At 32.6% G+C, this 18,705-nt stretch overlaps 1 protein-coding gene across 6 annotated transcripts in view; it reads left to right on the top strand.

Annotated features, from left to right (window-relative positions):
- Nucleotides 1-18,705, top strand: part of NBEA (neurobeachin) — a 676,277-nt gene that overhangs the window by 310,116 nt on the left and 347,456 nt on the right. For all 6 annotated transcript variants that reach the window (XM_061434789.1, XM_061434791.1, XM_061434788.1 and 3 more), the window contains one exon: nucleotides 7,096-7,157. In XM_061434789.1, the coding sequence (XP_061290773.1) occupies nucleotides 7,096-7,157 (62 nt within the window). The remainder of the gene's footprint in view (nucleotides 1-7,095; nucleotides 7,158-18,705) is intronic.

The raw sequence follows: 18,705 nt of genomic DNA, 5'->3' as shown, positions 1-18,705 counted from the left end.
TAGCTTAATATTTATGTAAACTAAAGTAAATCACTGAATGAATGAACTTTCATTGTGTAGTATTTTGAAAATAGTTTTTTTAATTTTCAATTAAAATTTATAGTCTAAATATAAAAATAAGCTGTAATTGTTTAATTACATTTTAAAAAGGGAAATGAACTTAATTTTATTTTTGTTTCTTGAAGGTAATATTATGCATTGTTTCTAGTTATACAGTTTTAAATTCCATGAAACATATAGGCAAATCTTGAAGTGTCCAATTAAAATAGTATGTAATACTACATAGACATATATTAATAGCAATAATAATACAAATTCAGACCCTTATTGGTATTTCAAAGGATGTTTAATATTAATTTAATATTAATTTTTTGTTTAATTTTGATTTTTTAGTTTTAAGTTATAAAGCCACACTAATTTCTCAGTTTGATAATTGATAAGTTTTTGACCTTATTAAGTTTTGTGCTGGTGCTCAGTGGCTAAATCATATCAAAGTTTCTGTGACCCCATGGACTGTAACCCACCAGGCTCCTCTGTTCATGCAATTTCTCAGTCAAGAATACTGGAATGGGTTGCCATTTTCTTCTCCAGGGAATCTTCCCAACTCAAGAATCGAACCCATGTCTTCTGCATTGGCAGGTGAATTCTTTACCGCAAAGTGACCTGGGAAGCCACAATTTGGGCACTTCTAAAAGTTAAAATCATTAGAAAGTTATTTAAAAACTAAATTGGATGACTTTCCCCCTTTTTTTGCTTATACGATTAGCATCATGCAACTCAGAAGTCACAGTCCCTATGAATTCTCCTCGGCAGAGCTGCTCACTACCCTTTCTGTGTGTCTAACACTCTGTTGTCTCTGTGTATCTCCTAAGAGTCTATGTCATGATTATTTGTTTATATAAACTGTCCCGCTTTTGTCACTTATTTTTAAACTTAGCACGTGGCCTGGTATCTGGCACATAAGACAGAATGCTCAATAAATGCTTTTTTAATACATTAGGCTCTTGTTCTTAAAAGAATACTCTTATTTTTCCTTAAAATCTTTTTTCTCCAACATTTATATAAATATACATCAACTATTTATTTACTCAGTGAATGGTGGTTTTTAGATTTATTCTTTTAATTAAAGTTTACTGAGAATATACTCGGAGCACTGCCCCAGGCATAGACGTGTAGGCTCTTCTCCCTTGGGAGAGGGCCCTTGCTGAAAGAAAACAATGGTTCTTAGAAGATGAGTCCCACCTCCAAGTATGACTCCTTGTTTGTCACCATAACACCTCGTACTCTTCACCTCCCACCATAAGGGGGCATCCTGTTAGACATGGAATTTTTCCACACTGTCTTAAAGCATGTAAACTTGATCTTGTAATTCTGTGTATACATGAAGTCAGACTCAAACATTGAACAAAAGTGTCAGCATTTCTTGTATTAAAGAAAGACGGTTGTATCCCAAAGGGCAAACTTTTAACATTCATTTTACAGTTTAGTGGGATTTGGTGGGGGTTTTGTTCTTGCTGTTTCTAAAAGTTGAAGCTGATTTCTCACCCCTAGTAAATGGAAACCCAAAAAAATGCCAGTGACATGAATGGTCCTTTACTCATCTGGACCCAGCAAATTTTTGCTGCATGGGTCTGGACCATCTCAAATTTGTCCACCTAATTCATCTTATCAAATACATGTATCTTGGCCAGTCAGCTAGCCAACCTTATCTTTCAACATGTTTTTGAATTCACTTTACACTGGTAAGATACTATGATCTATAGTTCAGTTCAATTCAGTTGCTCAGTCGTGTCCAACCCTTTGCAACCCCATGAATTGCAGCACGCCAGGCCTCCCTGTCCGTCACCAACTCCTGGAGTTCACTCAAACTCATGTCCTTCGAGTTGGTGATGCCATCCAGCCATCTCATCCTCTGTCATCCCCTTCTCCTCCTGACCACAATCCCTCCCAGAGTCTTTTCCAATGAGTCAACTCTTCGCATGAGGTGGCCAAAGTATTGGACTTTCAGCTTTAGCATCAGTCCTTCCAAGGAACACCCAGGACTGATCTCTTGTAGAATGGACTGGTTGGATCTCCTTGCAGTCCAAGGGACTCTCAAGAGTCTTCTCCAACACCACAGTTCCAAAACATCAATTCTTCAGCGCTCAGCTTTCTTCACAGTCCAACTCTTACATCCATACATGACCACTGAAAAAACCATAGCCTTGACTAGACGGACCTTTGTTGGCAAAGTAATGTCTCTGCTTTTGAATATGCTATCTAGGTTGGTTATAACTTTCCTTCCAAGGAGTAAGTGTCTTTTAATTTTGTGGCTGCAGTCACCATCTGCAGTGATTTTGGAGCCCAGAAAAATAAAGTCTGCCACTGTTTCCACTGTTTCCCCATCCATTTCCCAAGAAGTGATGGGACCAGATGCCATGATCTTAGTTTTTGGAATATTGAGCTTTAAGCCAACTTTTTCACTCTCCTCTTTCACTTTCATCAAGAGGCTTTTTAGTTCCTCTTCACTTTCTGCCATAAGGGTGTCATCTGCATATCTGAGGTTATTGATATTTCTCCCTGCAATCTTGATTCCAGCTTGTGCTTCTTCCAGCCCAGCATTTCCCATGATGTACTGTGCATAGAAGTTAAATAAGCAGGGTGACAATGTACAGCCTGAACATACTCCTTTTCCAATTTGGAACCAGTCTGTTGTTCCATGTCCAGTTCTAACTGTTGCTTCCTGACCTGCATATAGGTTTCTCAAGAGGCAGGTCAGGTGGTCTGGGATTCCCATCTCTTTCAGAATTTTCCACAGTTTATTGTGATCCACAGTCAAAGGCTTTGGCATGGTCAATAAAACAGAAATATATATTTTTATGGAACTGTCTTCCTTTTTTCCATGATCCAGCGGATGTTGGCAGTTTGATCTCTGGTTCCTCTGCCTTTTCTAAAACCAGCGTGAACATCTGGAAGTTCACAGTTCACGTATTGCTGATGGCTGGCTTGGAGAATTTTGAGCATTACTTTACTAGCATGTGAGATGAGTGCAATTGTGTGGTAGTTTGAGCATTCTTTGGCATTGCCTTTCTTTGGATTGGAATGAAAACTGACCTTTTCCAGTCCTGTGGCCACTGCTGAGTTTTCCACATTTGCTGGCATATTGAGTGCAGCACTTTCACAGCATCATCTTTCAGGATTTGAAATAGCTCAGCTGGAATTCCATCACCTCCACTAGCTTTGTTCGTAGTGATGCTTTCTAAGGCCCACTTGACTTCACATTCCAGGATGTCTGGCTCTAGGTGAGTGATTACACCATCATGATTATCTTGGTCGTGAAGATCTTTTTGTACAATTCTTCTGTGTATTCTTACCACCTCTTCTTAATATCTTCTGCTTCTGTTAGGTCCATGCCATTTCTGTCCTTTATCGAGCCCATCTTTGCATGAAATGTTCCCTTGGTATCTCTAATTTTCTTGAAGAGATCTCTAGTCTTTCCCATTCTGTTGTTTTCCTCTATTTCCTTTCATTGATCACTGAGGAAGGCTTTATCTCTCCTCGCTATTCTTTGGAACTCTGCATTCAAATGCTTAGATCTTTCCTTTTCTCCTTTGCTTTTCGCTTCTCTTCTTTTCACAGCTATTTGTAAGGCCTCCCCAGACAGCCATTTTGCTTTTTTGCATTTCTTTTCCATGGGAATGGTCTTGATCCCTGTTTCCTATACAATGTCATGAACCTCTATCCATAGTTCATATACAGTATTCCATCATTGTTTCTAGTCAGAATATTTATTCTGGTTAGCATATATCTGCAGATAAAGGTGGCTTTTTGTTGTATTTGTTGGAGGAGCACATAAGTTTAATTCCCTTGGGGCCTACTTCTTAATTGACAAGGTGAGAAAAGTCATCATGGAATAGAAATAACTAATCCTTAGTATCATTTCCCATTGTATCCCTTTCTCTATATTCTTCTTCTTAACTTTCAAAAACGTGTAATTTTATTTCTTTCAGTTGGAGATATATAATCTTTGAATTTTATCTTAACCCTCCAGTCCCACTTTCTCACACTGCGTATATTTTGATCAGCCCAGCTACTAGAAAGGTCTTCTCAGGATTTATTGGTCCTCTGCTCCCTCTGTACTTTTTGTTAAGCTTTTCGTTCCCACATCTGACCAACATATATGTTATCTTCTCCAAGAAAACTGTCAAAATCACCCAAGATGGAATTAACCATTATGATCTTTCTCACTGTCACATGTTGTTATCCTGTTAGTATCAAATTGTTTTAGTATCAAATTGTTTAAACAGCTCTGCAGCAGATGAGAAATGGGCTTTTGAGTTAGATGACTTGAATTCAGGTCCCAGTTCCACCACTGACTGAATGAAACACCTTGGGCTAGTCACTGAATCCCTTCATTTTTTAACCTACCACATGAGGTAATAATAACTAGTTCAAATAGTTGTTAAGAGAATCAAATAAAACAGCATGTATAAATGCAACCTGTAAATGATCAAGTTCTTTGTAAGTGTTAGATAATCTTAGATTTGAATTGAAAGATGGAGCCCTTAGGAAGATGTAGATACTGTCGTATTATTTATACTCCTGAGTGCTAACACTGTCCTTTACTCATACAAGGGGTTTTCAAATGAGTTGATTTGATGATAAATTTCTTGCCAGATACAAAAAGGAAAACAAAATCACATCTCATTTGAGACATATGCTTGTAAAATACTTGCTTTATGCATATATAGCCTGAGTTATTTGTAGCATTGCTAGATAAATTTGGCTTTCTTAAGCTTATGGCTAAAGTTGTACAAAATCACATTTATTGCTTTCACCTTAAAATTTCAAAAATAAGTGCTTTTATTATTTATAGAATGTGCAAGGATACTGTCGTCAGTGTTTGTATTTTCAATAGCTCTATTAAATGTCTCAATATCTCTAGATATCTTCAGTGCATATCTCTAATAAAAATCCATTTGTCTTAGTAATACTTTTGTTGACACTTAGAAATAGCACCAACCAAAATGATTATAAAGTTTTTGAAAGGTGATGACCCTTCCAAAATTGTCTCTGCTTGTGTTCTCATGGCAAAATTAGGTTTTCATTTTTGTTTCTTTTTTTTTTTCAATTTGAAGAGGGTCCATTATCATTCTGTTCGTTCTAATTACATCTCATTAGTAAAGGTGCAAAGATATAGTGACCTGAAATCACAATGGCCATTTTCAAAGTTCCCAGAATACTTTTTATCAAATTGCAGTTTCACTATCCTGTCATTTTGTTATCACTTCCTTGAACAAAAGCATTGACGGAGCATTTGTCTATATTTTTCTTATTATGGAATGATAGTATATATTTGGGGAAAAATATGGATATTCTTGTTACATGCAGTTCTTTAGAAGTTCATTTAAAATTAGTCTGTGAGAAATGAATATAACTGCATATTTTTTTCTGATTTGTAAAAACTGTATGTATTTCAAAACTCTAGTACACAGAATATATGATGAATAATTCTTTGTATAATCAATCATTATATAGCCTTGTAACCTAATACTTCATTATATAGCCTTACAGTCTAAAATCTAAATTGATATGCAGTACAAATTTTAATTTTTTAATTCTTCTACTATGCATAGCTCTTTGGCCTTCTACTTAGTTTTTCTTTGTCTGAATTTCAAATAGTTGAGTAGCCAACAGGTGATAAACGTCCCATTAATCTTTCTGACTCTAGCTCCTGAGCATTAGAATCGCTGATCAATTACAACAATTGTCTCTTAAATGAGCTTTTCACATCTGCCTCTTATTTCATTAGTTAGCTGTCTGCCCAAAGATCTGATAAAATGGAATACTGGTGCCTTTTTACAACTTGTTCTGTAGGTCTGCACATTAAGGGTAGAGTTGTTAGCAGAATGGGCACAAAAGGGTATTTATCCACTCCCTACAATAAATATACGTGCTAGTGTCTGGAAGACATTTGAGACTCTTTACTGAAATCACCTTAAGAAGGAAAAAATAACTGGTTCACTTTAGCTAGCTATTTAGCAACAGCTAATGTAAGATCGGGCTTCCCTGGTAGCATGGCATTTCTCATTATGCAGTGCTTTTACTGATTATATTTGTCTTCATATAAAAAGAAAAATGAGTCTATTAATTTAGTTAATTTTAGAAACAGTTAAAAACTTTTAAAAATATATTTTAAATTAGCAAACATCATGATTAACATACTGTCCTCCAGAGATTGTTATTAATCCTTGGTTACATTTTTCTCTATATGTTAAAAATACTACCCAATCATGACCTGCCTTCTCTTCTTATACAGCAGTCATCCTTTGAATGGAAAAAAAGTCAATGAATAATATATATAATCAACATTTAGACTGTTTTTAAGAAGAGTATTTTCTTACCTGTAGAATGGTAATAATAATAGTATGTCACAAAATATAATGAGAACTAAAGGAGATGTTTGTACATAAGGCACTTAACACAGTACCCAGCACATAGCACGTGATCAATGAGTAGTAGCCATTATAACATTGAATTCTTTTTACTTCTGACTTCTATTCAGAGACTTTGGAAGCAGAACAATGGAATATTTTATTTTATAAGTATTGTATAACATGCTTATTGTATGAGAAATTCATTTTTTTAATATGTCAAAATTCATTTAACCATTGAAAACCTATGGGTAGATATAATAAAGTAAAAATTATTTTAATTTTGTCTTTTGGAAGAAAATTTAGATAGATATTCAGTGATTATTGTTCTATATTTCTGGAGACAATCACATTGTAAATGTCATTGGAATAAAAGGAGCTCTAACTGGCTTATCAGTTTTGAAAGCTACACATGCCTTGTTTAAATATAAGAAATGCCTTGACCAAATAAATAACCCAAGTCTGAGGTCAATTTTTATGTATTTTTCATATCTTCTTGAAATATCTGTATATTTTGAAATTAATGCTATAAGAATGTGTTACTGAGTATCTCAATTCATTTTACTTTAGGAATTCTATTTTTTAATAATGTTTTATAAGTTAAAACTATATAATGAATTAACTTAGAATGATGATTTCTACCACTGTTATTTCATTTTATTTTAACCTTTCTTTTTTGTAGGCCTCGTTTGTATGAAGTCCAGCACATCTGTAGTTGAGCTTGTTATGCTGCTTTGTTCTCAGGTATGAAATCTTAATCATGTGATTACATTAAACTACATGAGGATTGCTTTATGTCATTAAACAGGAGAATGGATGTAAATAAATATGTATATGTTTATGTATTTTAAAATATCTATTATCTCATAGATGAAGAAAATAGAGATATGTATTTATGTAAATGATCTTACCATGCAAATATTGATTTAATCTCCCTCCTTCTCCCCTCCTGTTAGCTGTCTTATTTTCCATCTTACCTAGCCTTCTATTGTTCCTTATTTTTTAATTTCTGCAAATATATATATATATATAATTTGTTATAGCTATTTTGATACCCTTCTTTACATCCATCTTTTTTAAATGATAGAGTAGTATTTATAATTTTGATGTTCATTGTTAATTAATATGGTTTCTTTTTCACTATTAGAGATAACGCAAACTAGAGGTTGTTTTTCTAATGCAATAGCCAGAGTATAAAACACAGCTGATCAGTGAGGGATTTTTGATATGATACATTGCTGCTTTCCCTTTTTTAATGTAATTTATATATTTCAGTATAAAATCTAAAAATCTACTTATACTATTTATCTTTAATAATCAGAATTAAAAATAGAATTATAATTTCTGGCTATTGTTTTTTTAAGCAATTAGAAGAAAATAGTATGTAACATTTTTCTGATAACCAAAATAGGGACCTAATGGTCTTTCTTCTCGCCAGCTCTGCCAAGTCGCCTGGTGGTCCTGATTTTCACATAAGTATTAAATATTTTGTAATATGAGAATGAAAAAAGAACTTATGTATGTTTGTAATAAGTAGTTTTTACATCCTAATTTCCTCAGTAGAAAGGAAAATTTATATATACTGTTTCTATTTACTGACCTGAGGTCTGACTAAAATCACAACTAACTTCCAAATAAATAGCAATAGGGCTTCAACCAATCCTTTAAAGCATCAACAAAAGTAAAACAACCAAAACTTACCTATTTTTCAGTCTTCAGGTTTACTTTCTTCAAGAATATATTCATAGGGATATCATTAGATCCATTTTCCACTTTTCATCCAGATACATAAATAAGGAAGATGTTAAAGGAAACAGCATCCCTGGCAGGAGTTCATCTGCAGGACATTTGAGAATTGTTACCCAAAGCCAGAGTCCTGAGTTCGAGAGACACTGTGAAATCTGTCTGGACCTCATAGGTTCTTGATGATGCCAGGTTGAAAGAAATGGTTTCATGGGGGAAAATAATGTAAAATTCCTTCTTCCTTAGCTCCTGGTTTCACTGCAGTTCAGAAAAATAAAGAAGAATGTAGCATTAGGGTCTAGTGTCTTTGATGGCCTCATCATCTAATCATAGGTTTAACATTACTCATTTGCTGGCTCCAGGAATTCCTGCCATTAAGGGCCCTAGAGATGAAACTTTGCCTCAGTTATTGATTGAAAGGAAGAGTGAGAAATTTAAGCTCTCTATGCAGTGCACTTTCTTTCAGTGTTTCAGCAAAGCTGTATTATAAACATGTCTCTCAACTTGATCTTTAGGTTGAATGTCTAAAATAATTCAGTGCATTTTAAATATTTAAGTGGTTTATTGATTTAAAATACCTTGTTTAAATGGTTTAAAAGTCTTTATTAAAAAAAAAAAAAACAAGCTGCAGTTGTTTCATTTTCTATTAAGCTGAAAAACTGTACTTTCCACAAAATATTTTTAAAGAAATAACTGATAAATCAGTAATCTTCCTTTGATGCAGTTCAGATGGGAATAATTCACTGTTCTACTTTAAAATTAGCTTATAAAAACATCTTTTGCAGATCATTCATTGTTGGACAGATATATAAAACCTTGGCTTTGAGGACACAAAAAATGGACATATCTTCAGACTTTCTTAAAATAATCTGCCATTTTCTCCACGACTCAAATTCATGATGATTTATATCCTGTTTTCATCCATTAGCCAGACAACATAGCAGTAGCAGACTTCTGATAAAGAGAGATAAATATAGGTGCGGGTGCTGTGGAGATTGCTTAGCAAGCAGCTCTGTCCAATGGCTGAGTTCTCTCCTTCAGACCTTAATGCATTTCTTTGACAATGGAGCTGATCCCTATAGAATTAGCATGGTTCTGTAGGCTTTTTTTTTTTTGGTGCCAAGGCAGAGGCAATCCTGAGGAATTCTTAAAACAGCAGAGTTTTGAGTTGTTTTTCTTCTGTTTTACAGTTAGCCCTTTGCAAATGTTGATAAAACTCCATGTTATTATGATCAGCAGTTATTAGTACTAATAAAATAGCTGGAAACCTGAATGAATAACTATCTTGATGGACTGCATGAGTAAGTTTTTCCCACAGTGGGAACACACAACAAAGATGTTATCCACACTGTGGTTTAATTATTGGTTAAAATAAGTTTTCAATGCAAATGGAATTTTCTGGTTTATTTATTTGTTTAGAATTTGTTTTTTTTTTCTCTAAATTTGGATAAAACATGGAAAGATAACATTTTGTTTGGAGAAAACAGGTAGTGAAGAACAGAAAAAGGAAAGGAAAAAGCAGCATTTCTCACAGCATTTGTTTTTCTTTCATTAGATCCCTTTATTTTGATGCTTTTGATTTCGGAAATTTCATGTTAACTACCACATATTATTAAGTCTATCAGCTTTTCTTTCCTTTTTATCTTGAGCTCTTGAATAAACTTACTATTGCCAGTGGTTTGTGTGCAAAATATGGTCTAAATTTACATGCGATCATATTACAAGTGTCTGAAGGTACTTGTCAAGGATAATTCAGTTCATATGGACAGTCTTTTAAACTCTAAGGGACATACATGCCAGTGGAATTTTAGGTCTCTTGAAAAACATATTTTAAGTTCTAAGGTGCTATTAGCATTATCATTATATTGCATTAACTGTTCCACAGATATTCAAAAACATTTTTTTACTGGATATGGAGTTTTCTTCTTCCTATAAATCTCATGACATAAAAGTAAATTTCAAGATTTACCTATTCTTCTTTTCTTTCAATTTGTTTTTAAAATGTACTTAGTAGTATCTTTTTTAAAAATTAAGAGTAAAATGAACTGGAGTAAAATAATATAAAGTGTCTTGAAAAGTCAGTGCTTAATCAGTGAATATAGTGTTTCCTCCAGAGTTCTTCAGTATCTCACAGGTCTACTATTGTCCTCTGTCGACTTCTTTAAGTTTCACAATCAGATGTGGTTGAGATGCTTTTCATTATTCTGTATATGTACCTTATTTTTCCATTACATTATTCTGAATGTATTATATTCTTTGATGAAGAGCAGATTTAGTTTTCAAGTAAACTTTTTAAGGTACTATAATAGTTTCTAATTATTTCCAGATTTTTTTTAGGAAGTCTCCATCAGAGGTACTCCAGGAAAAATTGAGTGATGTTATCCCATAGGATTTCTTTAAGTTTTCATAAGTAAAGCTTAGCAGATGTCACTTGCATTTTTCTGTGCCTTATATGTCAATAAAAAATGTTTTATAAATTGAGAGACTTTTATGTAAAAAAAAATATGTCTCAGTATTTAAGTACTTTCTGACTTGAAACACTGATTAAGCAAATGTATGCTTAATAAATCATTTTTATTCTCATTAGAAACCCCAAAATATATAAGTAACATAAAGTAGAAGTCAGCCTTGCAAGTCTCTTTAAGATCTGTGTATGAAGTTACTAACATGAAATATTTTGTGGTCTTGTTTGCCTTTATTCTTTTTTAAATACATCATATACTTAAAGAATTCTAGTGACTTCCCTGATGTGATCAAGGCCATAACCCAGGACTTCTAAACACAGCACTTACAAAAGGAACCACAGCTAAAGAACTATCTTCCTGTTTTTAAATGATTTAGCCTTTGAACTTTTAATTTTTTAAAATTTTTTCTCCAATTTGATACAGTTTAATCAGATGGTACAGAGGAAAAGACATACTTTTCTTCTTCTAAGTATAATAAACCTAAGACTGAGGTGCAAAGACATAGATAAGATGAATATAGAGGCCTGCAAAAGAATATTTCTTCATAAGTACTCAATATTTAAAGAGTTTTTGGTGTTTAAAATAAAGTGATAAATTTAAGAAAAATATACATGAACTACATTTTTTCAAGCATCTTTGAAAATATGAAATCTTACTAATTATCATGGTGAAATTATGTCACATTGAATTATTTAGTTACAACTTTTTCTATTTTAGCTTTGTAATCTCTATTAAAGATCTGTTGATATATTTTTCTATTTCTTAAAATCTAGTGTTCTCCATGAAACTTGCCTGTTAGTCTAGCTGAATTTAAAATGAAGGAAGAATAAAAAGTAATGGCTTGATATTTTAAATTGAGTATCATCAAGTGATAACTATATGTGGTATAGAAAATTGATACTGTGAACTATAAAAATAAGATTTTCATGAAAGGCTTTAATAAGATGGACTAAAGACGTACCTCTTGAAGTTAATAGACTTTCTACACAGCCTAAGCAGGCAAGGAGATTCAGTCTAAACAAAGGTCTGGAGAGAAATCAAATGAACCTGTATGTGCTCAGACCAGTGACCAGCTCATTTTGGAGTGTATCAGAAATTAAGTAGGAGACATGTGATTATTTGGGTTTATTTGTAATACAGGTAGACCCATTTCCATGCAGTACATCTCAAAAGAGTGGTTCCTCATATAAAAGATTATAGTATCTTAATAGCCTAGAGTTGAGATTGATAGAAACATCTCACTTGTAAATACTTTTAATAGTCCGTGTTGTTTCCTGTTACCATTTCTGCCTGTGTTTTTTAAAGGAATAAAGCCACGATTTTATTCCTGAATATCTAAGAAATCCCTACCTTTATCTCTGGACCATGCCTAACCTAACCCCAGCTTTTATCTGTGGTATAATGTCATCTCAAAGTTAAAGGAGCAAATCAGGCATTTAAAGATTTTTGGAATTAATATGGTTGTATCATCTTTATTGCCAGAAACTTTTAATATATCCTAAATATAAATAAAAGTTAAGTAGGAAATTGAAAATGTTGTAACGTATATAGACCATTCTCAATATGGGTCATAATAATCACTTTCAATTATTAGAAAATAGGGAGAAAATTATACAATGAAATGTATACATTCTAAAGAAAAAAGCTTTTAGTAAGTATTACTACTAAAGTATTACTGCTGCTGCTGCTGCTAAGTCGCTTCAGTCATGTCCGACTCTGCGACCCCATAGACAGCAGCCCACCAGGCTCCCCTGTCTCTGGGATTCTCCAGGCAAGAACACTGGAATGGGTTGCCATTTCCTTTTCCAATGCATGAAAGTGAAAAGTGAAAGTGAAGTCGCTCAGTCGTGTCCGACTCTTAGGGACCCCATGGACTGCAGCCTTCCAGGCTCCTCCATCCATGGGATTTTCCAGGCAAGAGCACTGGAGTGGGGTGCCATTGCCTTCTCCAAAGTATTACTAAGTATTTGTAATCAGAAAATGTTTATTTAATGTGTCTTGGGGAGAATGCTACCGAGCAATCACAGCAATAATTGTCTACCCAATTATTTACACCATCTTCTATGAAAATTTAATCAAAGATTTAAAGAGCATGGAATTCAATTACTTTTGATCACTTCCATGAGGTCTTAATGGACATGATTTTGAGCAAACTCCAGGAGATAGTTAAGGACAGGGAAGCCTGGTGTGCTGCAGTCCACGGGGTCACAAAGAGTCAAGCAGGATTTAGGGACTGAACCGCAACAGCAGTAGCATGGGGTCTTTTATTGTTGATTTCTTTTATTTCAACTCTGGAAAAATTGGCAGGTATAGTTTGAGTTGATCACTTTTCTATTATAAAATATTTTTAAGCTACCTTAATGTGTATGATACTTGTACATGATGCAGCACTTCAATCCTTGATAATGATTAGTTCATATCCAACCTGAATTATAAATACAGAAGGAAAATGACAGCTAAACTTCAGTGCTGGGCTCATTTGTGTGAAAATGGTACTAATATAAGAGAAACAACAGTTATTTTCTTATGTATGAATTCTCATCAATTTTTGCCAAAATTGGGACAAAAAGAAATTGGTAAGCCTTGGCCTCCTGCAGGATAGTCTTTAAGAGTGCTACAGTGTCTGTGACACAGGAGAAGGAATATAGTATATTCTGAGGTACACAGATTTCCCTGGATACTGATAGACCACTTCCCTGAACTAAAACTCCTTTCCACACTTGGATACAATGTCCACCCCTTTCCTGTCTTCCCTGTTTGGGTTTGTTTGTTTTCTTCTAATTTTTATTTTTGTGTATTTACATTATATAAATTCTTCAGGAGCATTACAACAATTTGAAAAATAGTGAAAACAGCGGTATATATTTCATTATCCTTCCATTTTGTATATTCTCTTGCTCTTTGGTGGATTTTTTCTATTTAATCCTCTGTACTTCAGCATACTTTTTTATAATAAGTTATATAAAATATTTTATAGTAGGTAATTTTATTTGTCCTCTTTTTCTTTGCTTGCACATTTCTTCGTGATCATTTTTTTCTGTGGTTTTGTGGTTGTTGTTTAAATAATTGTAGACTCATAGGAAGTTGCAAAAATAGTACACAGAATCCAGTGTACCCTTTCCCCAGCCTTCTCCAATAGCACCATCTTATGTAAATGTAATACAGTGTCAATAGAAGGAAATCAATATTGGTATAATACTTTTAACTAGATTACAGACATTTTTCAGCTTTCACTATCCTTTCCATGCATTCATTTGTGTGTATGCTATTTCATTCCTATCAGTGCTATTTTATTCCTTATATTGATGTAACCACTACCACTATCAAAATATAAAATTCAGAATTATTACTATTACTTCATATCTTCCCAGTTATTTCAAACTCTTTTCTTTCATGAGACTTTTCAGGTTTATTGTTACATGATTTTAATCAATCCATCCTTCCCTTTTACATTTGAAATACATATATCTAGACAGGAAATATAGGTCCCTGTTTACATGTTTTAATTAGATGTTCTTATAGGTGATAAAGGCATGATATTCTTTATCTATTACATTGGAGTTTCCTTTAGAGTAAGCATCATGCCAACCATTCCTCATTACTGGAAGCATTTCATTCAGCCAATGGAGAAAATAAGTTTTGTATAGTTTCATCAGTATATTTATTTCACATTGAGATCTCTTTGAATTGTAGAATTTTTTTAAACTATGCAAAAAGAAAGACTAAACTTAAGGATGACAAGGCCTTAGAGTCTTTCAAGGTTGCATTATGAATGTTATTAATTTTAATTTTGCTATACATTTACACCATAAAAAAATCATTTTATTTTTATGTTGCCAGTGATGTTTTTTGTTTCGCTCCTTACCACGCCATCCACACCTTGCAGTATAGTATAGATATTTATTATCTATACTATAGATAGTATAGTATAGTATAGCACCTAGTATAGATATTTATTAATTACTTACAGAGTTAATTCTTTGAATATTGTGAATAATGCTGCTATTAACATTGACCTACAAGTTATCTGAGTCTCTGTTGTCACATCTTTTAAGCTTATACCTTTAGATATCAGGTGTATAATTGAGTAGAATTGTTGAGTCATTTGGTAATTCTGGGTTTAATTTTTTGAGGAATTGCAAGTTTTCCACAAAGTCTGTATCATTTTATATTTCTATGAGGAATAAACCAGGGTTCCAATTTTCTCCATGTCTTCTCCAACACTTATTATTTTCTGTCTCTCTCCCTCTTTATCTTTGGTTTGTTTATTTGTTGTTTTTTAAATTATAGCCCTTCCTGATAAGTATGAAGTAGTATCTCATTGTGATTTTTATTTATGTTTTCTTGATAAGTAGTGATGTTGACATATTTTCATATGCCTATTAAAATCCTTTCTCATTTTTAATTGAGTTTTTTGTCGTTGAGTTGAAAGTGTTATTCTGGACATTAAATCCTTATCAAGTATATGATTTGCAAAAATGTTCTCTGATTCTGTAGGTTATTTATTTTCATTCTCTTGATAGTGTCCTTTGATGCACAAAAGTTTCTAATTTAATGATGTCCAGTTTATCAACTTTTATTATTGTTACCTATGCTTTTGATATCATGTTTTTGAACCTATGGCCAAGTTCAAGCTCATGGAGATTTCCCCCTTTATTCTCTGCTAATAGTTTTGTTACTTTAGGACCTCAATTTAGATCTTTGATTCATTTTGAGTTATTTTTTATATCCAGTATGTATAGGGATCCAAATTTATCCTTTTGCAAATGATTATCCATTTTTCTTAGCACCATTTGCTAAAGAGACTATCCTTTCCCCATCAACAGATCTTGGTACTCTTGTTGAAAATCAGTTGAGCATAGATGCCCATGATGATTTTTAATGCAAAAGTAGTCCCTGAAAATTAAGCACAATTTAAAAATAAGTATTAGAGGTTTGAATAAAATTTCCTATTACCTCATATTTTCACTACCCAGGAGTAGTAAAAAATTATCATTTAATATATATCCTTTCAAATTATATTTCTACACATAAATGCAAAATTGTTAATAGTATAAGCAAAAATTGCTGTTGTAACAGCAATAGCTTACAAATTACTTTTCCCAGTTGATAATCTAGAGTAGTGCTGTCCAATCAAAATATGATGTGAGCTACATATGACTTTAAATTTTTTAAAACTATATTTTAAAAAGTGAAAAAAGAGTAGGTGAGATTAATTTTAGTAGTATATTTCATGTAACCTAAATATAATTTCAGCATACATGTAATCAATATAAAAGTATTTAAAATGAGGTATTTTACATTTCTTTTTTCCTTAGCCTTTCAAATCAGGCATATGTTTAATACTTAGAACGTTTATCAGGTCACACTAACCACATTTGAGGTGCTTATAATAGTTGCATGTGATGTAGATTCTGTATTGGTCAGTACAGCTCTTTCTTCATGTTAATGTAGTCTAAAAATAGAACTAGGTATTCCAGAAGTCCAGAATATTGTAGGTCTTCAAGCAAAGATCAGCTAATTGTGTCAAAGATTCTTGCCCTGGGTAAAAAGGACAGACAATACATCAGTTTCTGTGCAACACTAAAATTCTAATGGCTTATCCAACTATAATTGCATTGTTATTCATGAATAAATATAAAATATTCTACTGTAACTGTACATAACTCTGCTTCATGGTAATAAAGCACAAACAGGGTTTTAACATTCCAGGTTTAATACTAGAACTTCCTTCTATTTTTAAATGGTAGCATAGATAATGGCTATGAGGTATTTTGGGGTATAATTTGTATATAATTAAGTTATATATATATAAATAAATGGGATAATTTATTATTTTGCCAAGATGTCAATTGAGATAGTGTGCACTACATGTTTGCTATATGAGAGTGAATAAGCCAAGCAGACAATGAAGCATCAACAGCTCAATCCTGAGTGGTTGTTTCCCTATTTATTGTTGAAAATAAGAAAATTTTCTCAATGGTTTCTTGCTTCTATATAAGTACAGAAGTTAGCCACAAAGTATTAGTATATAAAAGGTCTCAGAAAATACATCTTGAGAAACATTAAATGTCTATTTTATCTTTGGTTTATCTGTGAACATATTTGACAAACTAAACTTGCATCATAGTTTAATATAATAATACCCAGCACTTTTATGATAGTCCCATACAGTCTAGAGGTCTTAATTCTAAAGATATAATTTCTCTTATATTCATATTTTAATTTATCTTATTTTTTCTGGCCAAGTATCTCAAGTTAACAAGTTTTCAGCATCACTGTGCTGATACACCTATTCTTAGCTCTAGAAAAACATAACATTGAAAGATGATCATCGAGTGGTATGAACAGTATTATATAATTTAAGATAAAATAGTATATCAGTCAAGACTTCGCTCTTACATGTTCTGTTAAATGTAACATTTTTTTACCATTAATCATTGATATTAGAGAAAGACATTCCTTGTTATTTCATTGACTATAGACCAGTAGGATTTTGTTTTATTGGTTTTAAGTTTTAAAAGTTCTTTTTTCTCAAAACTACATTCTAAAACCCTATTCTAGCTTTTACTCTTTTCCTACCTATGTAAATCTTAAAATATGAAACATTCTCTTATTTAATAAAGTTGGCATTTCCTTTATTTCTTCTGATCATTTCTGGTAGCAGGCAGTAAAGAAGGAGTATCCTCTCAAGTTCAGCTGAATATAAATTTGCTTATATGTTGTATATGTTCATAGATATAGAAAATGCTGTTTAAAAATATATATTGTAAACCAAACTAGGTTATTTTTCATTATGAATACAAACATAAGTATGTATATGTATATATTCATAAGATTATTTATTATTAAAAGTTGTAGTAATTTTACTACACAATTCAGCAATCTGCTGAGATCCTATGTAACCTCATTATCTTTGTACAGTACACCAACTCTTCTTTTAGTGATCAACCAGATATATTTCCATGTTGCCTAATGATTTTTCTATTATTGACCTCCATATAAATAATCTCTTTGTACTAGTCATTGATTATTCATTTCTTACTTTCAGGTTTTCCTACAATGCTTTCTGTAAACTATTCATAAAAATAAGCAATGAAAATTTTTTTAAAAGTCTATACTTTGAGTACTTGCTTATTTTTCCATTATTTTGCATTCATTGAAAACATTACTCATCTCTGTTTTTCTCTCTGCATAGTATTTTTTTTTACTTCAGTCCTTGTACTTAACAATTTTTCTTATTGAACAGAATTATAAGCATGCCAATTATAATGAACATTTGTTATAAAGTTGTTTTGAGGAACATACCTATTTCTTTTATTGGCAACTAATGATAAATAGGCATTAAAGATATAGGAAGTAAAAACTGATTCTGGAGTTCCAAAAGACAAGATCTCAGTTTAACCTCCCATTTTTACCTTGAAATATTTCCCTTATTTTCAAGAAATTTGAAATGAATTAAGTCTCTAAGGACATTAACTTGGTTAACTTAATTATATACAAAACAGAAGGCAATGGAAACTGTGCACTGAATTGATACAGGGGAGAAAACACTGGTGGGGGAAAAATTATGTGCAGGGTCCAATATTTCTACTGTGTTATCTAACCGCCATAAAGTGATTGTGAAGAGAACATGGGGATTTCATTGTCATCCTTCTGGAACCTATTTGTCTTCAAAGTGTTTAGTTTCAAAGGATCCTTAACTTGATATCCAAATCTCTGAAAAAGTCCTTCATCTTGAGGAAATGTTATGCATCCATATAGAAGAGTTAAAAAATTGTGACAAACCTGTCTATACTTGACAGCTCTCAACAAGCGTTCAAACCCAGTTTAGTATGTTTCCCCACGAGGATAAATATTTGATGCCTACGTTTAATTTACACCTTTTCTTATGGCTGCTCATTTTCTTCAGTAGTGGAGCAAGTGAGTGAGTGTATGTTTTCTCAAATGGCAGAAAACTTTGGAATGATTTTGTAGCTAAGATTTTTGAGTATACTTTTTTCCTGTCATTGCCAAGAAATTGACATTGTTGAGATGACAATGAATTATTATTATTATCCTTTTGTATACATTTTCATGTATTC

Source organism: Bos javanicus, chromosome 12 (genome assembly GCF_032452875.1).
Source record: "Bos javanicus breed banteng chromosome 12, ARS-OSU_banteng_1.0, whole genome shotgun sequence".
Classification (NCBI taxonomy): domain Eukaryota; kingdom Metazoa; phylum Chordata; class Mammalia; order Artiodactyla; family Bovidae; genus Bos; species Bos javanicus.
This window is presented reverse-complemented; position numbering and strand designations above follow the sequence as displayed.